The sequence below is a fragment of the Balearica regulorum genome, chromosome 7 (genome assembly GCF_011004875.1).
Source record: "Balearica regulorum gibbericeps isolate bBalReg1 chromosome 7, bBalReg1.pri, whole genome shotgun sequence".
NCBI lineage: Eukaryota > Metazoa > Chordata > Aves > Gruiformes > Gruidae > Balearica > Balearica regulorum.
This window is the reverse complement of record NC_046190.1, coordinates 17,329,977-17,357,293: the sequence shown is the minus strand read 5'-3', so window position 1 is coordinate 17,357,293 and position 27,317 is coordinate 17,329,977. Positions and strand designations below refer to the sequence as shown.

The window sequence follows — 27,317 nt, the reverse complement described above, 5'->3', positions numbered from 1 at the left end:
AATGGTTACTGTGTGGAGAGATGATTTGAAAAGTGTCACAGAATTTTACAGGAAATTAAACATTTGAGGAAGAGATGTTCTGAATTGGAACTTAATTTGTTTTGTAGGAAATTGAAAACAATTTGACATCTTTCTTTTTCGATTAGATAAAATGTTTTATTTCAGTTGTATTTTAATTGAGTGTTTTAAATTGTAAAAACCCAGAAAATTTTAAAATTTACACATTAGTTTTGAACAAGAATAAAATATGTTTTGATTGATATTTAAATAAGTAAAGAAAACTTGAAATGGTAGCTACTTTCACAATAGACACTGTAGTCATTGGGTATAATATAAAATAGTACAGTATTTTCAAAATAAAAAAAATTGTCTAAATGCAAACTCAAACCTCAAATGATTAATCTCTCTCCAGAAAGAATTATTTTTTAATCTATTCTACATGCTTGCCTTCTGATGTTCATTTTCTTAGGGAGTGATTATATGGTATAACAGAGCCTGCTCTGAATGATCTTTTTGATGTGCTAGAAGCAGTACAGGTGCCTTGCCACTCTGTTCTACTCAGGTTAATTGGAAGCAGGATGTTTTAGACCAGGCAAAATGTTGCAATTGATGTTTTCTCCTGCTGAGCTGATGAGTTACTTCAGTCACTTTTCTATTTTGAGATAATAAAATGTCTTTATTTGGACCTTGGTTTAAGTTCTGCAGACTTTGGGGTCCTTCTTATCCTGGAAGCATTTGGCTACTTAAAAGCCCTTCTCTCAACTCTGTAGGTGGGTGTCTACACTAAAAATGCACTTTGTGAGGCCCTTTGTTTGAGTAGGCAATGACTCCATCTTTCTCTGCCTCACTCAGCTCCTACTGCCTGTTGAGATAATTCACCTACAGACTGTGGGAGCCCATCATAGGCCTACTTTCTCATACATTACCCAACTATTCTCAAACTAACCAACTGAAATGATGGACCATCGCCTATCAAAATATTGTCCTTTCAGATGATCCATTTTTTTCAGACTATAATCTTTTAGCAGAGGTAATTTTTACCTGTTAGTTTATTATTTGTTTAGGTGTTGGAACTCTTATACAAAGGATAACAATTTTGTCAGAATTGCTGATATTTGCTATGTTTTTTACAGCAATTTGGACGTGATTTGCGGAGGTTTGCTAATCATGAAAGGAAGATGATATTGGATAACCATGCCTTATATGACAGGAGAAAGGTACTGTTTATTCTCAGAAATAAAGCTATTGTGTTTTTATTTCTGAGTCTATATTTTCAGTTTATTTTTGATATTCAAGTATATAGAATATTTTATCTTGATTCTTTATCTGTTATGTGGTAAAACAGTCCCACTTTCACAAGATTTAATTTCACTGGCAGAGCCTGATTAAATCTGAACAAGTCTAGAAATCTTTTTTTTTGGCATTGCTGAGGTAATTTCTGAAATTTAACAAGAAACATACATTAGACAATGGTGTTTGGAAGGAACTGTGCAACCTTCACAAAACTGAGAACTCATCTGCAAGTATTTGAAAAAAAGTATTTTACTGTCCTATTTCAGAACGAAAGGTCATTTCTCTGTCCCAGGCACAATTTCAACAGGCATCATACTGACACTTCAAAGGAAGAAGGAATATTGAGTGGTACAGGCTCAGCTAGAAGACCTGAGAAGGTTTTTGTAGAGTATGATACTGAGCGGAGATCAGGGATCATCCTGCATTCAGAAGTCTATGTGGAGTTCTGTTTAGTCAGGCTTGACAGTCTTGGTAGTATTTCTGGTCTAAATGCTCTTGATTGCAGTTATACTGATCTCTGCATTTACCTGGCTTGATGTCTGTATTTGTATTAGGCCATTTTAATAACAAGGAAAATCAATATTGAAGATGTTTATTGATATCATTATAGGGGAAGGCAAAAGTACATGTCAAGATTTTACATTAATCTTTCCTATATGTTCCTTATAGAACAGAGACTGCTTTTAGCATCTCTGCTTACATGCAGCGTTGCCTTATTGTTTGTTTGTGAGATGCAGCAGTGATCTAGGGCCTCACTCCATTTCAGCTGTCTCCATATGTGCTTGTCAGGCTCAGATGCTATAGCATCCTCACTCAGTTCACATACAAACCTGGGGAAATGATCAGACTAATGACCCATTTAGTCAAATATCCTGTCTCCAACAATTGTCAATACTAGATGCTTCAGAAGAAAATATAAAATTGCATAATAGATGAATAAGCTATCAAATGTCTAAGGGGGAAGTTTCTTTATGAACTAAGGAATGATGTCAGTGTCTTTCTGCCTGTCTTTTATATTTTGTATGCATTCAAAACATAAACTCTTTGCCACAACATAATATAGCAAATGTTATTATCTGCAAGTTAATATGTGCTCTGTTAAATAGCTTTTTGGGTGTTACAGATAACTGCACTAGGGAAATACAAAGTTATTAAGAAATGTGGGTGTTATTTTTCGTGTGCAGCAAAATTTGCCTGCCTGGTATACAAATACATATGATTTTATATATATGTGTGTGTATATATATTACCCAGAACCCCAAGGCATTCAGTGATGCAGAATGGACACTGTTCATTCATGAACAGCATCGGGACTATTTTTCTTTTTGTCTTTAGACTCTATATCTGACATACCATTCAAATCCTTCTGGGGAAGAAAATGTGAGTTTCCATGTGTATTTCACTGGACTAGCCAAGATGTTTCACAGACAAATGATGAATTTATCTTGCCAATGCCCTCTGGGAAGAAAGATGCTCTTGTCTTCCCAAATTTTCAAGTAAAGAACTGAATCACAGAAAGATTTGAGGCCCTAAAAATCCATTGATTTGAAGGACCCCTTTTGCAGTGTCTAGCCTGAATATTCTCTGTTGAATATCTGCCTCAGGACTTTGAAAAATACATAGTGTACATATATCCATGACATGTTTCTCAAAGCCATCAGCTGTAGCTGCAACCAAATCTCCAGACCTTCTACGTGTCTGAGTCTCAACTTACATTTCCTGATTGCACTGACCAAAACTGAAGAAACAGAATTAGTGAGAGGACTGACAAGCAAGACATACAGAATTTTCCTTATTACTTATTATAATGCAGGAATTCTATGACAAAGGCAAGGGGAAAAAACAAAACAAAACCAAAAAACCTCCAGGGCAAATTTCAACTGTCTTGATCACTAAATCCTTAATCTAGGACTTCCATGTATCGAATGAAGGACATGAATGGATCAATTGTACCTTTCTAGGGGGATTCTGTTTGCTTTTGAATGTCTGTCCATTGTCATCCCCCTCCAACAATATCTAACTCTCCCTTTTCTCATTTAATCCCAGACATAACCAGTTTGCTTCCAAATTTTATGTTCTGCTGCAAAACACAGACGTACTACAGATTTCAAAACAAGAAGTCACGTTAATCTGGTGACACAGCAGAATACTGTTCTTGCCTCTGCTGCATTCTCAGAAATAGCTAAATTGCATTAGCTGAAATTTTCCATAAAGATAGAAAATTCTAAGACAGATATGCAATATGAGAAATTTCAGACCAGGCAGCACTAAAGTTATAATCTACTTAAACCAAGTTCTTTTATCAAGTAGTGTCATTCCAACAAGAAGCAGGGAGACACACACAACTTTCCCTTCTGTCTAAGTGTTCTACTATTTATAATCTAATGTGTTACATTCAAATTTTTTTTTTCTTATTTTTAACTTTGCTATTTTGTATTAAGTTATTGTCATAAAGGACGTTTTGAACAAAAAGCCTTCCATACTGCCACCCAGTGTGTAATAAGGTCAAGAATGTGCATAGTAGAGCAATGGTGTCTGTAACTGTGAAACTTGAGATGATGAGCCATAGTGGAAGGGGAGAAGTTTGTAGTAAGTTGTGTGGCTGCCAAGGTTGATTAATTTTTAGGGTCACAAGGTTAGTAAGCTTAAAATCAGTGATGGAAATAATCAGTAGCTTTAGTGCTGTTTCAGGGAACATATAACCAAATTGTGAAATGTTTAGGGGTTTTTTTTTCTGAATTTAATTATGAAGACTAGAGAATCTTCTTTACTGTAATTCTGTTTTTATTTAAAAACCACTTGGCTAGGGGGCGAACAATAAAACCATGGATGTTTCATCTCTACTGTCTCTTAAATTTAGATTGGAACATGAACATATGTATTTCATAAGAACATTTGTCTTTGCGGTAGGAAATCTTTTCTCAAAGGAAAGCTTTCTCAAATCTAAAAACAAGCAGGCAGCAGATATCCCTTGTGCAAGCTGCTCAAGATCCCTCAACACAACCTTAATTAAGGTTAATTAGGCACCATAGGTAAAAACTGAATCACATTTTTTCCATTTTTCTCTCCTTGTTTGCTGAAGAGACATTAGCTGATGTCACTGGCTCTGTCCAGACACACAAACTTTCATGCACGACTCTGTAACAGTCACTGGGGTATAATTCAGGAGCTGGGTCAAATCCTTTCCACTTCATTCTTCTTTTATTTCTCTGTGTGTGTGTACAGCAAAAGCAATAGAAAGGTCAGAGGGAGTCAAACTAATTCTGGATCCTGATGAAGACCAAATCTTTTCTTTGAAAACACTTCATTGTCCCTTAAAATTTTGCAAGCTGGTATAAGAAGTTAATAAACCATGCTATAGCAAATATACTTTGATTTTTTTTGTATTCTTTTTTTGATGGGACGTAACAGTGCCTATAAGAGATTGTCTTTTATGATGAAAGACAACAGTTTCCTGGTTTGCTCTACGTTCCTGTATATAATTTGGCATACTTTATTCTTCTGTATTAATATTTATCAGCCCTTTGGCACTGGAGCTTCCACTGTGGCCCACTGCCTGAAATGTGATGCATGTCAGAGAATCCGAGATTGCAGCGTTCAAGGGGTTGCACCAGGAGGGAGTCCTGGTTACTTTAATGTATTTCCAAAGGGATTCTGACAGGAATAGGGAACATTAACACCGCAGTTAGGAATCAATTACATAGCTTTGCAGAGGGGAACAAAAGGAACAGATATTTCCTCCAGGGACTCGTTACAAAGTTACACTGTGAAATTATTCTGCAGCCTTGATTTTTTAAATTTTTTTTTCTAGTGTGAATCTTTTTCATTTATTTGTGGGTTTTGGAAGATAGTGTCCAACTATCGAACTAATGATTTATAAAATGGCATTTTTTAGATCTTTCTTTGGTAGTAAAATTGTGACAACAAAAATTGAAACTTTACTACTAATTATCTGTCAGCTTCTTTTTCATAAAAAAATGACTGGATGCCCAAATTTGTGTCTCTGTAGAACTGTATCCTAAAGTTACAAGAATCAGCATTTGTATACACCAGCTTGAAATATGACGTTTCTGTGATTTACATCAGCTGGAGATCAAATCTTACAATGATTCCCACACTTATGGAATGAAGGATTTAATTGATCAGCCATCAGGAAGAAAGAGAAATTGTATATTCCCAGTGTCTTATTGCTGTTGCACTGGTTACAAATGACATGACAAATTTATGAACCAAGCCGATAAAATTCTCACAGTAAAACTTCCCTGATTCATGAATGAATGAATAATACGCTCTCTAGGTAAACTAGAAGTGCTTTTACAAAAAAGAATTTCATTTTTCTGCGTGAACCATAAATCAGGTCAGCTGAGGAATAGGCTTTTCCTTAGAAAAGTTAAGGTGTTTAAGCTGGAAACAATGGCATCACTGGTTGTTTTTACACTCCTCCATGTTGGATTTGTGGTCATTTATCCCTTGAACCCCACTATAAAGAATTTTTAGTTACAACATGCATTGTGTCTAGACTTAACCAGGAGCTAATAAGACCATAAGCACTGAGCTCTGTTACTTATTTACGTAATGTGGTCATCAGTTCACTGTCTGAACTGCAGATTTTATGTATGCCTGTATATATACGGTTTGCCACATACTGAGATTTGAATGGCATTTTCTTTGCAATGATTAAAAGTTTGTGATGTACTAGGGCAGTCATTAATCAGTTTTGACAACATCCTGACAGCTTTTTAGCTGGGTGAAATGGAGAGAGATCTACTGGATCTAACTAAAGAAGATACAGCTCCAAACCCTGTTTTATTTTTAAACACCTGCCTTTAAGCTGAGTAACTATCACCTGCTTGCAGGAGAACGCAATAAATGTGTGATTTACTTTCACTTTAATGTTTTCTTATTTTTAAAGTGATTTTTAAATTGGCTGGCGAACCATAGGCTTTTTATTCTTAAAGGAGTAGCTGTCCTTGAAGCATGAGTGCTTCTCCCCTTTTACAGTGTCAGCAACCTGGAATAAGATTCAGGAACCGTAAAGGTTGTTGGTTGCTCCTTTACCAAACTCTGGCACTGTTAGCTGGAGTAGAGTATCCTTGTCATGCAGAAGGGCACTGTGGAGAGTGTCTGAAGCTGACTCTATGGTATTGGATTTTTGCACTCTTCACCAAGAGGGTGGGTAATGCTTAATGTGGCATGCCCCTTCTCCCATGAAATGGCGCTCAGATTCAAGTGTGTTCTTTTCCTTCAGTAAGAATATTACTTAAGGAAAAACATCCTCATTCTCCAGAATATGAAATGCTACGGTCCAGCTGGCTTATAAACTTAGCATCATCTTTAACTTTGTTGTTTGCCTCACCAAAATATAATGCCTTATTATCTGTCTGTACTCTCCATGCCTTTACTTTGTCTCTATGACTAATCTCATTCAAGTCTCCATTTCTTCTTAATTTGACATAGTTTCATTCAGTTTTGTAGACTCCAATCTTGCTGCCTGCTTTCTCCTGTGTGCTATTAATACCACTTCAAAATCCAGGGAATGACTGTAAAAAGTGTGGCTACAACTGTAAAATGTCAGTTTGAGAAGTTACTTTCCTTACCCCAGTACCAAAGGGATCCAGTAGGTCCTTGTGAGTTACCTAGAGAGCTACTGTAGCTCTGGAAGACATAACCTATGTTTTTCTACAGAAATTAAAATGAACCCATTTTAAATATAGCTTAGATTCCAGACTGTAAGTACTAAAATGAAATTCAAGTTCTAAAAATTTCATCATCAAGAAAAGCTGTGGTTTTCCGTTAAGCTGATTTTGTTTTAACTTCTGTTATTCTGACATTTGCTTTTAACTGCTCTTTGGCATTACTGCAAAACCTTTTTGACGCTTGTTACTCTTAGAAATCCATAGGAACATACGGATTCCTTTTTCTTCTTTTTTTTTTTTCCCCCCTGACTCTGTGTCCCTGGATGTTATCTGAGGTTGCAGCTTGCAGTTCATAAATACCAGATTGTTGTGATCCTGTTCTTCTGCATAGCTCATCCATTCGAAGATCCAATTCAGATACCTAATAAACAGCTGTAGATTTGTTGCAGTCTGGCTGAATGAAGCTCTCTCTGGTTCTTTATGTGTAGTCACTGGATATAAAAGGTCCTTCTTCAGCTTCCAAAAGACCTGGCACACATGATTGTTGTGACACTATGTCTGTCATTGGTATCTGATGTGTTTATACAGATGATTGTGAAGACAGTTGTCCCACAAACTTCCATTCTTGCTGAGGAAGTGCAGCCTGGATAACTGTTAGCACATAAAGGAAGGGTTGTATGAGCAGGCTGAAAAGAATGTCATGTTTTATCCATTTGATTCTTCAGGGTTGTGCACTGTCCAACGTACAGCCAAAGCACTCTAGAATGTGTGTGTAAAATTTTGCACATACTGCTGGTATTTTGGCTCAACAGAGAACAGAAGCAAGAACAGCTGTTAGCAGGTGTGGGAGGCATTCGCATGCAGACTGGAAATAACGTCTGGAGATGACCTGCTCTCTTTGTACCTTTTCTTACTCTACAGTAGGTCTGTTCTTGCCTAGTACATATGTCTTGGTTTTTATCACTTTGTAACAGGGCATCATGTCAGGCTGGTAGACCGACATGATTACAGTCAGCCAAAGGATCGTGCACTTGTTCAGACACGTGACATTGGTGGGTGGATTTAAACAATTTTCAGGTTTTCATGTTCTCTGAATGTTTTCTGATCCATCTTTTAATCCTGATTTGACTTGTGAAAAGGTGACATGAGAAGGAAGAAAGCACTTTGACATTCAGAATGAAGTGACAATTGTGTGAGATGAAGAGAGCACATGCTTTGATGTAATATGGCCTGAGGATGGTCCAGAGATTTGACTGTTAGCTTGCGACTTGGGTCCTGCATGTAGCCAAATTTTCTCTGTAGTTTTAAGAAGGTCATTTAACCTTCCTTGATCTCACTTCCCAACAGTAAAACCTAATTCTCACAATGCAAAGTTACAGTAAGGGTAAGCAGTTAACCACTGTGACAAAAACTAGTCACAAAAACAAATGAAAGATTTTGATCACTCAGCATTTTGCTTTTCCCTAGAGAAAAAGAATAAATGTTTAATGAAGAATTTTGGTAATTCAAAATTTGCTTGTTCTCTTAATCAGAGGGAAAGTTAAAATGTTGACACTTTCTGCAAAGGGAAATGCTTTTTGAATCTCAACTTTGGAAACAATCCACAGATCAGACTGTTCCAAACCTCCAAAGCTCAGACAGCTCTTGGGGCTGCAAGCTCAGAGGCACTCGGCTTGGCTGGCTGCTCTGCGCTCGTGGAGCCTATATGCTCTGGGGACCCGGGCTCTGATGTAATTAGAATTACTTATTTGAACTCAGGCTCCCAGCAGCCTGTCAAGTAAGTTGAGAAGATGGGCAAGCTGGCAGGAGCTCAATAAAAGTGCCTGGTAAACTAGATTCTATTGTTTGGGTTTCTTTCCAGGGCAATATTTTGATAATTACAGCATTTTTATGGAACACCCAGGTTTCAGTGAGCAGGAAAATTCCAACAAAACAAAAATCATTAGTGTTTTACTGAATAGATCTGTTCACAAGGCAATGGCATATTGTGTCTGTCTGGCTATACATGTGTTAAGTAGAAATAATGTTCCCTAGAACTGTCTTTTCTCTGGGAATTCTAGGAAGTTGCATTCCAGTGATTCTCAGCCAGCAGAATCCATATATCATGTTTCTCTGTAGAGACTGGTGTGAGGATGCCCAAACTTAAGTACAGAAGATGCTTTTAAAACATCTATTGCGCTATGCAAAGCCCAGCCCTACCACTTATATCACGGATAAATGTCAGGTTTTAAAATGCAGGATTTATCAAACTTTTTTACTATTACCTCCTAACTAAACTCTCTTGTTTGAATTAATTTCAAACTAGTACCATTACCAAATACTTCAGAACTCATATTGTCAGAAAATAAGCTGCTTTTTGGTTGTTTTTACCTTTTGGTAACTATTTGGAAACTATTCCTTGTAGCTACAATAAAGAAGGATGTTTAAAACATCCTGACGGTACTTCACACAATTTCAGCTGTGGTGGGATTCTTTATTCCTCTGTCCTTTCTTATATTCACTATACTTGATGCCATTTGCTGTTCAGCAGTTACTTAGAGCCAAAGAGCCTGGCAGAAGTCTGTTGTATTCAGTGTCAGAGCTGTAATCATTTCCCATTTCATAGGTGAAGACTCTGCATAAACCAGGAACTACTTTCAACTGCTCTGCACCAGAAGTTCTGAATGATATATTTCCTTACATCGTTATCTTTTCAGTGTATAAGTGAGCGTGTGGGAGTTAGACTGAACGAGAGGTAGCATAGGCTAGATGCATTAAGCTGCCACAGGGACTTTTCTCTATTCCTGTTTCATGGCGTGAGATTTCTAGGGGTGGCATGTGGAACAGCTTCATGGCTGGACAACAGCCATGTATAAAGTGTCTCTTTCCTGCACCTTTATCACACCACTACCCAGTGGAGATTCTCGAGCTGGTTGTGGGATCTGAGGATTGAATGTCTTGTAGATTTAGATTTTTATCTTGTAGAAACCTATATGTTTTCACAATATTACAGAAAATCACTTCTAAGTCCAATTATTACTTTATGTAGTTCAAGGCAGCAAAATGAAGTGATGTAAATAATTAGCATTGCTTTTTATTGTAAAAGAGTAGCTGAGGTTCCTAGGGTATAATAGATTGATTAAATTATTAGCATATGAATGTTCTTGTACTAACATTGTAGGTTGTTGGGTTTTTGTAAGAGGAGGGTCGCAAGCTCAGTGTTATTTTGAAGAGTCATTGGAGCAGAAAGCAGTTATTAGTTTTATGTCCTATGAAAATTTAAGATGGGAAATAGCTGCCTTAATATTTTCTATTGTTAAAGAAATATTGGAAAAAAATGACACTATGCAGAAGACTGTATATGATTGATGACAATTTTGCATTTAAAAACCATTGTGTGAATTTGAATGGCATTAAATGTTATTTAGTTGTTGAATAGCAGGAGAGGCAGTTTATATAACTGCTCTGAATAGTAAATTCACAAGATGCTCTGCAAACTTCATAATGGGATCCAGCTTTGCAAAACATTAAGTGCTGTGCAGTTACAATGAAAACAGCAAACCCCTATGCTCCCAACTTTTTCTTAAGAGAATATTCAGTTTTCCTGGGAAACCAGTATAAGCATGTAAGGGGAAATTTATCGTGGGATTTCTTCCACACTGTGAAGCTCACATGCATGCAATCGTCATCATCAGTATTGCACAGTCTTTAATCACTTGCCTACAGAGTGCATTCCTATTTAGGAAAATCCTTAACTGACTCCTCGGGCAGGGTGTGTCCTGTCTGTCTTTGCATCTGCAGAGCCAAATGAAGATGAGATTGCAGACCAGGTAAATGACTATTATATGACTGTAATGATCTTATGAGCTGGCTCGAGGGGGTCTGTAAGCATGCTGAATTCTGCTACTGCCTCTCTTTTGCCCAAGTAGTTGTTTCACAGACAACCACAGTGTTTGCAGCAGGCAGCCCATCCAGTCATGCCTGGCAACATACTTGAACTTCTAGCCTCCCCCATGACATTCAAATTTTCCTCTGGCTGAGTATAAGTCTGTGTTGCTGGCATACTACTTAGCCAGTTAATTTTGTTTTGAAATGTCTCACCTGACATTGACCACATTGGTCGGAAAAGTTATATTCATGTGGTGGCTTGGCTTAGGGGATGGGAACAGCTCAGAGGAAGCCAGACTGATTGCAGATGCCTGGGTTGTTACTTGCACTTCCCAGAATTTTGTAAACAGGTCTCCTAATAAAAAAACCAGCTTTGTTTTCCAAGCATTGATTCTTTTCTGTCACTACCCAAATTGTTATTTCTTAAAACCAGGTATCACTAGGAAGAAGACCTGGCTATGATTCTATACCCTCATTTTATAACATAAAGATGTGTAATATTCACACATTGAACTGTGTATTCAACAGTTAATAGCCTCAAAATCAGTTTTCTTGTGTCATCTGAGAATGTTTACTCCACACTACTTTTCACTGAAAAAAGATGCCCTCAGAAGCTTACTTGCACAGTTAAAGAGACATTTTTTTATGATTCTTTAAAAACTGGATGTTATAGTCTTATTTTGGCAGATGCTGCTCTAAAATTATGAAGTTATAACAGTGAGACAGTCAGCCTTGAGAACATCTTGATGAATTAAACATGCTGCAGCTGCAGAGTTTACTTTAGATGTCTGCAATAATGACTGGATTAAAGCTAAAGTAAACATAAAGATCCAAAGTTTATAATATTGATTTCCAGTGTGATCAGTTGTTCACACAATCATTACTACAATTAAACACTGAGTCATTGTAAACAGATGCACATACTTTCATCTACATTCCAATTCTTCTCGCTCTCTCTCAGGAAAGTGGAAATTGCATATGTGATTTGGAGGATTTGTTCTTTTTGCACCTGGTCTATTTTTAAAAATTGGGAAGTAAAATAATCTACATTTCTTACCTCTTGGTAAATTAAAAAATGATTATGCATTTTCTTTCAAAGTGTGCTTCTCCCCAGTGTTCTGGGGAAAATCTTAAAAGTTTAAATGTTTCACATGTAGCATATGATAGTTTGTTTTTACAAATCTGCATGTAATTCATATATATATTTAGCTAAATTTAACCCCTTTGTAATAGCAAGCTGTACATCTAACACAAAGATAAATGCACCTAATTGTTGCTTCCTTTGCCCTGTGTGTTTTCTGAACAGTTCAATGAAACCTGTATTGCTAATGAAAAAAGAGACCTCTCAAAATGCATAAGTAGGCGCAGATCCAAAATATTTTGGCTGTATTTTTTATTCATTTTAATTTCTAGGGCAGTACAGAGCCAACCATTTTCAAGTGTTTTAATTCAATTATTCCATCAGTATGCTTGGGTAAGTTCTTAAATGTGGGGCAGGTAACGCAGTCTCAGATTTTCTGTTAAAAGAAAAAAGAAACTGATTGAGAAGAAGCTAGGTAGAGAGGAATATGGAAAAGGAAAGAGCCAAGGACCAGAGAGGAAAATGGGGTATGGAGTGGGAGTGAAAATGGGAAGTCTGTGGTAGATGTATAGATTTGATAAGGAAGTGCAGAGTGGCTGAACAAAGCGATGGGAAAGGGTATATTTGATCAGCAGCTGCATTGTGGAAAAGAGTCTGAGTTGGTTGAAGAGACTGAGCTATAAAAGGGGCATGAAAAAATAATGACTGGGGAGAGATATGAAGTTTGATGGATTAAAAAATAAGTTAAAATTCATGAGGCTAATGCTCTAAGCTGGCAACAAGAAACAGGTAAACTTTCAATTACCCCAAATAACTGAGTAAACTGTATTTATCTCATTTTGGATATGGCATGAGTGGAGCCTGAAGTCACATTAGAAATCTGAGGGGAGAGATCAAGGCTACAAATGAGTATAGGGAACTGGGGAAGAGAGGGAGCTGGAACAGATACAGATTGTAAAAGCTCAACTTGCTAAGACTGATTGATCTCACACTGGTCAGCAACCCGAGATTAATGTCAGTGCTGTCAGCAAATACTCGTTAGCCCTGTGGCACAGTATATTTCCTGCCTAGTGAAAGAAGCCTAGATATGTTACAGGAGTTGAAGAAAGCAGTATTTCTTTGGAGAAAAAGAAGTCTCAATGCATATACATAGGAAAACTGAATTAAGGTTAAAATACAAACAACCACATTCTGGGATTGCTTAAATTGCAGGTCTTTGATTTTGCAATCTAAATAATGTTCTTTTGAAGTGGTTTGTTTATAATCCCATATGAATTACACTGAACTCTGTTTCATAAAATCAAGGATACTGCATTTTTCTTGCCATTCATTCATATGAAGCTTTATAAAGAAAAATAAAATAAGCCAACTTAACAGGCTACTGTAAATACTACAGACTTAGAGCAAAACAGAAGTATAGCTAAAGTGGAAAAGGAAGTAATCCCTGTTAATATTTTCAGTGACTTTGTGGTAGGACACAGGCTGTCAGAGAACTACAGAGGGCAATAAGTAGAGAATTCCTATTATCTGCAAGGAAGCTCTGTTTCTTTTTACAACAATGTGCTATTTAACATGTTAATTTTTTTGCCTGGGTTGTCAGATAGGAAGTTCCAAGTTTCTCTTCACTTTGAGTGTCCAGAACTGAAAACAGTTTGTAGTCTGGATTGTAATGTATTACACTATTTATTGTAGAATATTTTTAATTATTAAAATTGTAATGGGAGATTGGATGCATAGCCACATAGTGTTTTGCAACAAGTAACTACATATCTGTCATTTTAAACATAGAATATCCCATTTTATGCACAGCATGGTCTTGTTTGCAAATTAAATTTTAGCAAATAAAAAAGTGCTTGTTCTGTTAAGTCAATAAATAATGTTAAATTTTTTACCATTTTATTTTCCAAAGTGTCAGCTCTTCAGCACTGGTCTTTTTCTTTCTCTTTCATCAAACCTACCTGTAACAGGCACTTTGCATGTAGAAAGCCTGAAGACATTTTGTTACTCATGTTATAAAATAGTTAATAGAATAACTGCCTAGAATATCCTAATATTAGTCTGATTATTCTATTTTAATCAGTGAATCTACTTTTTGTTGTTCAGAAATTTATTATGAATAAACCTATAACTAGAGTTAGAGAATAGCTGTAAGAGAAACATTCAAGTATAGAATTTCTGATTAAAAGCACAGGTCATGTCCAGTGGTAAGATGAAATGAGAATTTATGATTTTGGCTTCTATTACCTTCAAAAGTTATTCATACCCAGAATTATTAGAATAAATTCCACTGCACTATTTTGCATCAATACCATTACACATGATTTTGCCTGAGGGTATTGAGTCAATGGGTAATGCTTGCAATACTGCTTTTTCAATCATGGTTTGTTATAATGTCATTTCAAAGAGTCGTTTTTTTTCTCTCTGATTTATTTATCATCTTATTTGTAGCTGGATTAGGAGCAGATTAATTTTTATTTTAAAGCAGACAGGGTGATGTGAATATTGCTACAGAAAATACCAGTTAAACATGAAAATTACATTTTGAGATAATATAATGTCAGAAGCACTTCAGGTTATTTGCTACTGAAAACCGTTATGATACCATCAAAGGGAAAATGCACAGTGTCTACACAGTGCTGTGGAATATTATTATTGAACTTGATGAAATAGTTCACATTTCTAGCACAATTAGTACTTCAGCATTTATGTTCTATAATTATCATGAAATTGTACTGTTGATGGTCTCATTCATAAACATAGCATAAATATTTAGTAAAATGTCTAATTACAAGCAAAACAAAAATCATCAACACCCAGTCTTAAAACAAAACGTCTTAAAAAAAAAAATAGAACAAGAAAGGAAAAACACCTGAAAGTTGTTAGTCGTATTGCTTAGGAAAGTACTAGAAGATAGATGCTCAGATATTATAGCAATCCACAAAATGTAGATAGTGTGTGTTGACCATAATGAAGATAAATACTACTCAGAGTAAAATATTCTAATGGATAATTACTACACAATTCCTTAGGGCTTGATTCTGTCACTTTTTTTTATCAAGCAGTGTCTTATTCTGAGAACGTTGTCCCATCGACTAGTGGTGAATAAGATGCCGTCCCCCTGAGGGTGGCTACAGTAGGAATTTCAGGACCATGGAGAAGTTTCATTTGTCGATGTTACTTTCTGACAGCATTCATGCTGCACAAGATAACCATAGAATACGATGATTTGAAACCTCTTCTATAGTGACAGGATTGTATGCATTTTTATCTGGAAATTGCTTTACTTAGACTTTTGTTTTTGGTTTTGCTTCCTCTATTCTCTATCCTCCCTCTCCATAAAATCTTTTAACTCCCTGTGAAAGTTACTGATTACAGTGATTCTTGTTAGCGCTTTGCCTACCCTAATGAGTCAGCTAATGATTTCAGAGAAGTAGCCGTCATTTTATGGATTGATGTTACATTGTATTCCCACACTTTCATTGTAGATTGAAGGTTCTCTACCTCATATTGGTCAGTATACTGCAGGAATTTATGGATCTTCTGTAACACTTTCTTTACAGTTACTTTACACAATTCTGGGTCTGTAACTGGTGTAAAATGCAAAGCTATTTGCTACACTGAAGCTCTGAGTAGATTTATGTTTTCCACCAAAGATGTACAACATTTCTTGTAAAGTATAACAGTAGCGTAGAGAAGGAAAAGAAGATAGCTGGCTTCCTGAACAGTGCTTGCAAAGTATGTTTTCATCTTGGTCATTACAATTTAATAAAGAGGGAGTGGAGCTGGTTGCAATGCTGAAGGTAGGCTACATAGCACAACATGATGGACTTGAATGACAGATAGAAATCCTGGTGCAGGGGCTACACCCTTTTATCGATGGCCATAAATACATGGATTGAGGAGGCGCACGTCTAGCTGTTGAAAGAAAATAGAATCATAATGTGGGTAAACATTGATATCACCAAATTATGCTACTGAAGTCAATAATTTTTAAGTTTTTATGGAAGCACTGGGCTCCTGTTAGATATTTAGTTAGCACTCTATATAGTACCATGTGTATTCCTTTTTGACATATAGCACATAAAATAAAATCACAGCCCCATCTTTGCTAGGGTTATGCTCACTGACTTGAATTATACATAGTAAGGGTAGAAAATAGCATGCAGCTAGACACCCAAGAAAGATTTTAAAGAAATATGCTTGAGAGAGGCTAGCTTTCGCTCACATCATTTATATTATTATAAATCATACTAATCAAGTAATTTTGCTTTGTTAGTAAATTCAAATATAGACACAAGCATATGGTAATAACCTCAGCAAAATGTTTCTTTTCTTTGAAATCTGTTCCTTTTTACTGCCACGGAGAGTTTTCATGCATTTTCTCATAGGTTTCTTCAAACCTTGTGGCTTATACCTTTCAGAGCTATTAGCTGGCCCAATTAACGCACAAGCTCTGTCTGCAAGAAATCACTCCAGAAAGTGATTGCTTTTGATAATGGGGAAGGTGGAAATGTCTTTTTGCGCGTAAACAAGTTTTGAATAGGAAGCGATTGAAACACTAAGTTTGCAACATCCTTCCTCACCCTTCCTTGCAGCTGCTATTTTTGCTGAGTCACTTTGCAGGCACTACCTGCACCTTCCTCTCAGAAACCCACTCTCTCAGAAATCCATTAAGATAAAACAAAAACAGGTTAATGTTTTTTATTCAATCTGCTGCAGGGCTTTTTTAAGACCCAAAGAAGTTTATCTAGGCTATTGCTTTTCCCCCACCTTCTCTTTCCATTATTTTCTATTCTAGGCATCCTTTTGTTCTTGCTTTTTGACTGGCTGGTGGTTGGAGTAAATTTGTGTGGTTCTGTAAATTTTGGTTGGAGTTAAATGTTCTGACTTATTTTACTGGAGATTTTAATCTGAGTTTACAGTTAAAAAACAGTTCAGAACTGAAATTCCACTGAAAATTTCTTTTCACTCTTTTCTTCAGTTTAACCTCCCTGACTTATTATATGTGTTGCGCTCATTGTCAGTATGAAAGTGCTGAACGGCAGAAGCTCATTGGCACGTTCAGTATTGTAAGAAGTGTTAGCACAGGAAGCACCATTAGGAGGTCATGTTAAGTCAATCGTTCAGTAACACTCTCCTCCACCCTGTTTTTTGTCTTTCGCTAGTCTGTTACTGACATCCTCCCTTTTGTCCTTCTCTCCTTTATTTTTTACTTATTGTTAGAAAATGTTACTAGCATCTCCATATTTATGATTCCAGGATAAACCTAATTGAAGTTGATGGGGATCAAGAACATAATCAACTCAAAGTGTTTATTTTGGGCCTTGCTATAACTTAATTGTCAATAAATAGAACATCCAACTACTTGTGCCATGGAGTGTATTTGGATAATTTTTCATCAATCAGTCTGTATAATCTGATTACCTCTCTTCCGAGTGACCTTTCTGAGAGAAGATGTAAGTGCGTAGCTAAAACAGAACATATGTTCTCCCTGCCTGTCTTGTCTTCTCTTGGGCTTTCCTGACTCAGTTTCTTTGACAGTGGTCCTTGTACTTGTTACATCCAAGAATTCCTAGACATCTGTTTTCAGTGCATTGAGTGGCTGGCCTTGGAACTCGACATTTTTTTTTGAAAAATATGCTTTCCTTTCCAGAAACTGACTTTTCTGTGACCTCAGTGTTTTCAAGTTTTCTTTTGGTTGTGAGCTAATGGAGATATTTAGACTAGTGAGGCAGAGCAGGCTTCCCAGGTGAAAAGCAGCAGTAAACTTGCATGATTTCACAAGGCTTGTTTGCTAAGGTTCACCAGAAATCCATGCAGTTCACTGTAGTCAAATGAAAAAGCCTGTGACATTGGACTGTCTTTAATTTTGCACTGAGAAATTTCTTTTCTCCTCTTACTAAATTTGTGTACTGTCAGTCACAGGAACTAACATTTAACTCTTGAAAATAGGAAACAATGGGAATTATATTGATATAAACCATCAGGTGTGTGCCTAAGGACTTTTAATTTCCAGTTGATGAAATCCATACAGCAGAATTGAATCATTGAATCATATGAACTTCATATAGAATTGAGCCAGAAATATGCATGCTTTTCTACTATAATAATTATTATTTTTTTTCAAAATTTTAACAGCTAAGGTAACATATTGCTTGCTTTCTGGCCTCTTTGTTCCTTCTTTTTTTCTTACCTTTCAGGCACATTTCACTTCTGTGTTTAAAGAATTTTGTAGTGCAAGCCCCAAAACTCTTTTCCTTGCAATTCTGATCATACAAAAAATGAAAATGTGACTAGTTCAAGCTTTCAAATGTCTGTTTATTTCTTTTCTCCTCAGTCTTGTGGGTTAGAAGAAACTGCTTGAGGCTGTTGTCACATATTACACTTAATCATATATCAAGAAACAATTTTATGTACTACTCTTACATTTTTAGGAAAAATTCACCAATTGTTTTAGCATTTATAGAAATTTTCCCATAAAATTGACAGTTACTTGGACCTATTCCAACTTGTTTGGCTTATTTCTAATTATTGTTATTTCTAACATTTTCACAGATTATAAATAATTTAATGCTATACACATTTATTGTCAGAATCTTGCTCTGAACTCAACAAAATATGAACATCGTGTACAGAAGATAGCTGCAGTCAATACAAGAATTGCAGGAAATGTTACAACAAAAAGACTTCAATGTATTGTTTTGTGGACGTGTATTGTGCAGAGATTTTTGATACAATGATCAGACTCCCTTGTTAGCTGAATATCTTCGGCACTGTATGCAGGAGTTTAGGTCAATACAATCTGAAAATCATATATCATAAAATAATGAAAAATATACCTACATTGTAAGGTATATGTTATAAAAGGCTGGTTTATTGAAAGTGGCATCTTCCTAAATTTTTCTGCAGTACTGGTATGACTTGTGTCCAGTGTTGGAGCATCAACACTTACTTGTTCTAGCAAATATGTCCCAGTGGCAGAGAATAGATAGGGTAATGCTTAGGTCAGGTAAACATATGTGAACATTCCCACTGCCAAGCACGTGGAAAGTATTTGTTATTTGATGGATGACTTATGTTTCTGCTTTCACAATTCTTTCTGTAAGCTCATTTTATTCATTTAATTAATAGCTATTTATTTTTTTTACAGGGTATAAGTGTTATCTGAGCAAATGCAATCAGAGAAAAAGGGAGTGTGAGCAGTTTAATAGCTTTGCACCTTTAATCTAATAAGCCATCTTAGTATATTCTGTAAATTGTAGGTCTTTTGTGTTAAGGTGCACTGCTTCACTGAATGTGGTGGCCTTTCATACCTAGAGAAGTGCTTTCACATCTTAGAAGCTATTGCAAGCAATGTAAGTAGCATCATCTCTGCATTAGTTCCAAGTATCTTTAATTAAAAATCTTTAATTGACTTGGCACAAATGATGACATATGTATTTGTCACGTTAATGACATCTTCACACGTTAAGATAAATTTAAGGGGCATTATGGTATCTTATACTATGGTTGATTGAGCAAGTCCTGTTGTTACCATCATTCATTTACAATTGACTTCACCCACAGAAATTATTTTTAGAATGGTCTCTGTCTAAGCACAATGAACAGTTAAGTTCCAAGTTTGCAAATGACAGTCTGTCCTCCTCTTTTCTGTTGTTCATTTATCATTGTCATGCTTACTGCCACTAATAATTCCAGACATGTAAAGTGATGGGGGTTTGGACTGCTTGGTATATATCATTCAGTATACTGGAATTACTACAAAGTTAGATATTACCATATTGTCATTATATCTTCATTTTAATAATTTAAAATTATTATTATAAACTTATGTGAATAGATGTCACATGTGAAACACCATACAAAAATTAGTAAAAGAAAACTAAAATTAAATGAGAACAACCCTACTTACCCTATGTAAGACTTTGCCATTTTAAAGCATGCAACATTATCAGGATACAAAGAAAAGGTTAGAATAAATGTATATGTTAACGGCATTCCCAGATACTCGTTGAGAAGCAAAGTTGTATCAAACAGTTTTGTAATTTGTTAACAATATACTGTTGGTAATATTCTGTGTCTCCTCTTCCTCTTCCCCCAATTAATTTGATGAAACAGTATGTCAGAAGGAGTCCAGACAGACCTTAATGATTATGGCCCTTCAGGATCTTTTGCAAAAAGACAGTGGGTGCCTCCTGCACAATGTCATAGTTTTCCAAGGGATAATGAAATCCACTGGAGTATGACTGCATTCTTTCTGAATTAGACCTGTACAGCAAATAAAAGTCAGCACTATGAGAAGAGTAGGAAAAATGGAATACGGAAGAAAATTGTTTGGTCTTTGAAAGGGCACCATTTTGCTATGACTTATTCAAGAATAATTCTCAAATAATGTATAAAATGGAGCTGGGCCAGTAATCAACTAGGAAACTTCATAGTTAATTCTAGTTTCTCAGCTAATATCAAGCATGATAAGGATTTAAATAAAGAAATGAATCAAATTTCCATGTGTCTCATCTTCAGAACAGGGGGTTGCACATGTACATACTGTACATACGTTGTACATACCAACCTGGAGTATTTTGCTCTCCAGCAGATTCCGCTGGTTCAGAACCATTAAATCCTATTTTATTGGAACTAACCACGCGGTACTGCTGGCTTTTATTTTGAGGTACTTGTATTCAAACTAACTTCCTAAGTTCATCTTGAGATGGGGAAAATAGTAATGAAATGCCATGGTGACAGGCTGAGAGTTATTTATAGTATTACTCAATTATAATAGATTACTCAATTTGGTATTTTGCAATGGACAATTATTACCAAGCTATTTGGGAATAAACAGTAGAATATCAGTCTACTTAGAATCTGATTAAATGTGTGCCTTTCAAGAAGGCTGAGAGAATATTGATGGAAAGCATGAGTAGACTTGCTTTCGAGAACTTCGTGTACACAAAGCTGGCAGAGCAGTTGCGGGCAGAGCAACAGCTTCTGCGTCTCCTGAGTGAGCAACCTCAGCAAAGTATTGTTTTGTTCAATGCGGTGTCAGGAGGTTGCTATCACTGCAGTATTTTTCCTTCCTGACCAAACAGTGGAAAGGACGATGGATGGCCACAGTAGAGACAAGTGTGGGCTGGGTGTCTAAGCAGTATAGTTTTATTTCAAAAGCCTAAAGAATTTATTTAGGCTCAGTGAAAGTACAGGTTGCTTAATACACGAACAGTGCATATCCAGTGGTCTAAATTTTCATATAATAGCAAGATCCTTTGTGTTATGAAAATCAAGAATTTGTGCATAGTAATTTCCATTAACCTCTGATTTTTTTTGGATCTTTTCTTCTGCATCTTCACTGGACAAATGGCTAACCATATTTTAAGATTTCCTATCTTGATGTATAGGGTCAACCTACTTATGTTGAACTCAAGAAATAGGTTAAAGAGACACATGGAGGTACTCCAAAAATGGAAGAGAGAAAGGGGTCTGAGGTACTTTCCAGTGCATTCAACTTTTTCCAATTATTTAAATGACATTTAAACAAAATCACTAAAACTGTTATTTGACACCCCCCCCCCCCCCCCCCAAGAAATATGTGCTGTTGGCTAATTCTGATTTATATAACTAAATATAGAATTCTACATTATTGAGTAATGGTTTTGTTTTGCTAGCTTCATCGTATTAAAATGTGAGAAGAAACCAAGTGACAATGATAGTATAACATCTGTTTGAACTTTGGCAGTGCCAGTTAGGATATCATCAAGCAGTGCTAGCTCTGTGCCTTCACTCTCTGATTCTCTTTTATCAAAAGTATTATTGATCATTAATGCCAAAATGAAAAATAAGAGGTAGTAGTTCACATAAGAAAACATTTGGATGGCAGCTGTTCTACATTAGGTGTAGTTAATGGTCATGTTTGCAACCACAAATGTAATATTTACATCCATTGAAATAACATAATTGATTAAATGGGATGAGAGCAGAGTGATACCAGCTGCTCCAGAGCATTGTTTTTGTAAGTTTGATTGATGTTGACTAGGTATGTCTTGGATCTGCTGAATATCAGTAAGAAGCTGAAAAAAATTCACAACTGGGCAAGCAGTTCATTACTTCTCTTGAGCAAAAAGAAAAGAAAAAAGGGAGAAAGAACAGTAGTGAATGCAATAATCAAATTTGCATCACTGTATAAGCTCTGCATAGATTGACAAAGAAGCAAAATCATAGGTTATGATTAACATTAATAACACTCACATTGCTAAAGCAGTTGGCAGATATCAGCTAGAGATTCATTTAGAAACATGGCTTGTAGCTACTGAGAATGGTATTGAGCATCAGATACTTTGTATTAGAAATTTTCCCTGTCAAGCAATTGAAATGAGTTTTGCTTGCAGAAAAACATAAAGTGACAGAACAAAAGAAATGGGATGCAATTTGGGGTCCCAGAGATATGAAGAGCTTCTATTAAAGAGTATCTATAACATCTCTCTGCAAGTGTAAGATCTTTTTTTCTTGTTTTACTTTTTTTGCAATAATGTACGTGTATGGATTGCCCTCTTGTTCTGAGTAATAGCAAAAGAAAAAAAAAACAAACCACAACAAACCCCAACCCAAGAAAATCCCTAAAATCCTGTCTTCTCAGGACATACTCTAGGAACAAAATATCTCCAGTAATGTTACCTGATGGGCAATTATCAATGTCTTCTTTCCTTTTCTTTTATTCTGTTCAATATTTTCTTTTCTACCAGTTTTTCTAGTCCTGTCTATATGAAAAAGGATCAATTTTCCCCTGGTCAGTAGTTGGGGTTTTTTTGTAGGTTCCTTTTATTCCAGAATCTGACATTTGAACTTCCTAGGAAAAAGGAATATTTTTTGTGCTTTATAAGCAATCTTTGCTGTTGCCGACACAACTTTGAACTGACAGTTCATTATGGATATGCGATTGTTTTCAGCTTTTCATGCTCCAGCAATACTCTGTAGTTGTCTGGGGCACTGTCTCAGAGTCTAAATATTCATATGCTGAGAACTTTATGGTGGAGAATAAAATACCTTAGGAAACTGGAGGCTGTTTTTACAGTGCAAGTGTCAAAGCAAAAAGGCATACCATGTTTGTCCTGATTTGATTTAAAAAAAAAAAAAGTACCTGAAGCAATGGGCCATTATTCCCTGAAATTTCTGATATGGTGTGTTTGAATATGAAAATTATCTTATATAAGTGGAATTCATTATGGAAAGTGAAAACAACTTCATAGACTTTGTTAAGTATTTTTACTGTGCACTCGAGTAACAAATCTCTGATCCATATGAAATGTCTCACTGCCTGAAATCAATGCCTTTATAATAGAGCTTAATACAATATATACTAACCTTACAGCGAAAGACTGTTTCGGTGGGTTTGGTTTGGGTAAAGAGTGATTGATACACAACAGTTCTGCAAATGCAAATCTGGGGAATGTAAATGCCAAGGAGTTAATGTGATAAGCAAGTAGCTTCTGAGCACGGCAAGGCACTATTTGTGAAGACTGCACTGTAGGTACTGAAACAGGACATTACAGAAACAGATACAATTTTAAAAGTTACTTTCTGATTCTGTAATACATTTTTATTAATAACACATAACATTACTTCATGTTGCCATAATTACCATTGACTCTAATTATTTGCCTATTAAGATTGTGTTTGTCTAATTAAAGATGAACTGTCTCCAAATAAAATAGTGAAAATGTTCTTTATTAATTCACTGTGTAGCAATAATTTGCTAAGAAAGATTAATGTCTTAGTAACTTTGAATGGATTCAAGAGGATATCAGCCAGAACTGCTCTTAAATGCCTACTGTGGTGGTTGGGAACTCTGGAAGAGCAGAATCGGAACCTGGCGTTCTGTCCTTTCTGTCCTCCCAAGCCCATGGGAACACTTATGGCCTCTGGCTCTATTCACTCAGGAGCATCTAACCTCTACCATTCAATTTAGTCTTCATAACCTTTCTAGCATAGTTAAACTGGCTTTCATTCTACTTTGTGGCATTGAAAAATAGCTGTTAGGAAAGCTGCCAGCCTGACTACTCTGGCTGTTGAAGCTGAACAGTGTCAATGAAAGATGGGCCTTTTCTGTAGAACTGGACTTAGAACTTCAAATTTCAAATGCCCTACAATGAAATGGAAACAGGTTTCTGATTTGGTTGAATCCCTGAGTCCAGCTGACAGTCAATGTTACATTTAACTTCAGGGGTTCACTTCTTTATTATGCCTTGGCAAAACAGTGGCTCTCGACAGGACTTGCGATACGGATGAGGCACTGAAAAGAATGGGACTGGTGGAGAATAACAGTAAGTCAGTAGGTACCCACTGATGAGGTGAATTTTATTGATGCCCAAGCATATTTCAGGGGTAGCATGAGGCTGCCCTGGCCCCAGTGGTTTTGCTTATTCTTTCTGGCTGACCATACTTTCTGTTTTCCTTCCATTGGTACAGCAGCTTAGACAGCATTATGTAGCCTTCACGTGCTCTGGTGCCATAGAGCTCGGCCAAGGTGCATCCTTAAGTCTTTCCTATCAATGTTGATCATCTTCTCTGGTGACTGATAAGTAACAGGGGTGTTGAAAGGAGAAAGAGTGGAGTCTCAGTCACCAAAAGCAGGATGTATGTACCTGTTCAATAATCTGCCTGCCTGCTGCTTTCTGAGTCCCTTGATTTATCTGATCTCAGTGGGAATAAGAGACAGGGAGCACCACAGAGATCAGGGAGTGAAGGAGAGCAAGAAGGAGAGAACACAGAGGAATAAGAAGGAAAAGTTATGAATCTCTGGTGCCAGAAGTTGTTCCATCATACCATGGGCCTGCTCTGATCTAGTTAAGGACTCTTCTTCCTGACCCATTCCCAGGGGTATGCTGGACAGCACAGCCCACCTGGATGCAGCAGCTGGCAGCTGAGAAAGCAGTAGTGCTGGCATAAACGTTCCTAAACTTTACAGTAGTCACAGATTTTCCCAACTACGTGGAATTCATCAGTGGGGAGTTGTCTAGAGAGATTCTCCTCTTTCACAGTAGAAAGTAAATCTAGAAGATTATGAAACCTTAACCCTGAAGTTTTCATGACAGTGGAGTTTGAGATTGTTCAGAGCTGAACAATCAGAGACTTAACTTCAAATGGTTCAGGAACTGCTGAAATATTAAGTATTCTTTTTCAACAGAAATGAGTTCTTTCTTGTTTCCAAACTCCTCAAAACAGTGAGGTTTCACTGTTTTAATGTTCATCTACCTTAGCAGCTTTTTAAATTAATATCATACTTCAGTGACGAAAGGAATGCATAAGGCCATGCACTTCACTATATCAGTCATCTTAGGGGAGGTACAGCTTGTGGGAGGTTCCTGCACAAGAATACTATCCTGCATTATCAGAAGCACAGATATGAAAAAACAAAACTGATTTTTACTGTAATATGTTCATTAGGAGAGAGAGAGAGTGTGTGTGTGTGTGTGTGTAAAACAACAATTGCAGTTGTTGATCCCTCATTTTCAGCTTGCTTTTTTTTCCAGATGGAATATTTTGTCTTTTCAGATAAGCCTTCTGTAAGTATTAGAAATTTGGAAAGCACTGATGCTTTTAATGCTTGGCTATTAATAATTAGTGTGACCACTAAATTAGGTTGAATTCATTTATGGAAACCATTACTATATTAATTTTAAAAACAATGATGATTTTATTAAGAAAGTCAAGCTATTGACCCTCATGGAAGGGAAATGTAGGTTTTATTTGAGTTCTAGTCCTAATACTTGGGCACAGAGTCTTGAAAAAGTAAATCAAAACAGAGAGTTTTAAACTAGTCATTAGAACTAAAAGCATCGAGCAGCATTAGAATTATTTTTTAACTTGCCTTCACATTTCAAGGACAGCACACTGATGAAGACATTGTATTCTGTAGAGGATACAATGGGAAGAACTGTCAAAAATTAACTCCTTTTAAACAGTAAAATACATTAATTGAAATTTCCCTCTAACATCCCTATTGACTTCCTTTTTTTTTTTTTTATTCTTTCACAGAGGATCTTTCTCAAAGCTGGAAGTGAGGAAGAAATCTTTGCACATCTTGGCTTGGATTATGTTGAACCATGGGAAAGGAATGCTTAAAACGATTTGCCAGAGTACATTCATCAGTTGACAGCAATGGTCTTTCTGCCTATCTTGCAGACTGATTTAGATATATATATTATATGCATCTCTATGACAACTAAAAAAAATTTAAAATATATTAGTTATAAGCTATTATACATGCTGATATTTGTAGAAAAGAAGAGTTTAAATTCTACATGGGAACAACAAGATAGAGCTTGTGTTTTGGGGAAAACTTGAAACTGGTATGATTTTTGCTTGTGATAGGAATTTAACATTCCCGTGAATAATACTTGCCTGTTAAAATACTGTCAGCTATGACAATACCTAAATAATACAAAATATTTGAGCTGAGTTAAAAAAATTACTGAAACTCATGCTTATCTTTAACTGTATTTCTTAAGTGTTTTGCTGAATCCATATATAAAATTGCTGCTGTATATAAGGCTTAATGACCTAGGCAGTAATTAGACTGGCAGTCTCAGCAAGTTGAAGTTTCAGCTGTAATATTTTTCCACCTCTCTACAAAAACCATAAACAAGTTGCAGCGAGTTAAAAACATTTCACAGGAAGGGATTTGGAGAAGTAAAAGTGGAATAACTCAGCAGCAATCTTGAATTGAGAAGAAAACATACTGTAAGTTTGGATTACTGATTTGGACTAAAGAAAATATAAGTGGTGACGTGATGATCCTCAATTGGGAATTTGCATTATAACTTGCATGAAAACAACTGCTTTAGCTGTCAGGCTCACGGCTGCTCTGGGGTGAAAGCTTTTAATTGTCTGTGCTCAAATTAGGTAGCTGGAAATTTATTTATATAGTAGATATATATGCATTGGAATGGAAGTTTACCTGAGCTGTTCGACTATTGGCTGCTCTAGGATGGTATTCCCTCTTTTTTTTGGTCAGAAATTAATTGGAGATGTGAGAGACTTTCTGATAAAAGTAATCCTATGAGAGATTTTAGTTTCAGAAAATTTCCAGGTAGCTCTTGTGACTGTAGTGATGATGAAGAATCTGTAATACATTTATCCTTTAATGAACAAGGTCATTTGGTGCTTTAGTACATGAAGTTACTTACTGACCATTCATTTGTCATTTGTAGAATAAAGGTGATTAAGAACACCAAGAGTGGTCAAATCATTTTATTTCTTAAAAGCTTGAACTTTTTTTCCCTGTTAAGGCTGATTTCACATCTTGGCATGACAGGGGGAGAAACGCAGTGCAGGACTGTGCACAACAATTATTACTGACAGTAATGGCTTCTCATATTCAAACAATGGCAATACTCCACGGCAACATAGACTTGAAGTTTCTACACATACATAAAATATACCAATTT

General features: G+C 36.2%; 1 protein-coding gene across 1 annotated transcript in view; it reads left to right on the top strand.

Moving 5' to 3' along the window:
- Positions 1 to 27,104, top strand: part of DNTT (DNA nucleotidylexotransferase) — a 94,150-nt gene extending 67,046 nt beyond the window's left edge. Inside the window, exons 10-11 of the mRNA XM_075758203.1 lie at positions 1,134 to 1,217; positions 25,906 to 27,104. Coding sequence (XP_075614318.1) covers positions 1,134 to 1,217; positions 25,906 to 25,992 — 171 coding nt within the window. The 3' untranslated portion in view covers positions 25,993 to 27,104. The remainder of the gene's footprint in view (positions 1 to 1,133; positions 1,218 to 25,905) is intronic.
- The last annotated feature ends 213 nt before the right edge of the window (positions 27,105 to 27,317 follow it).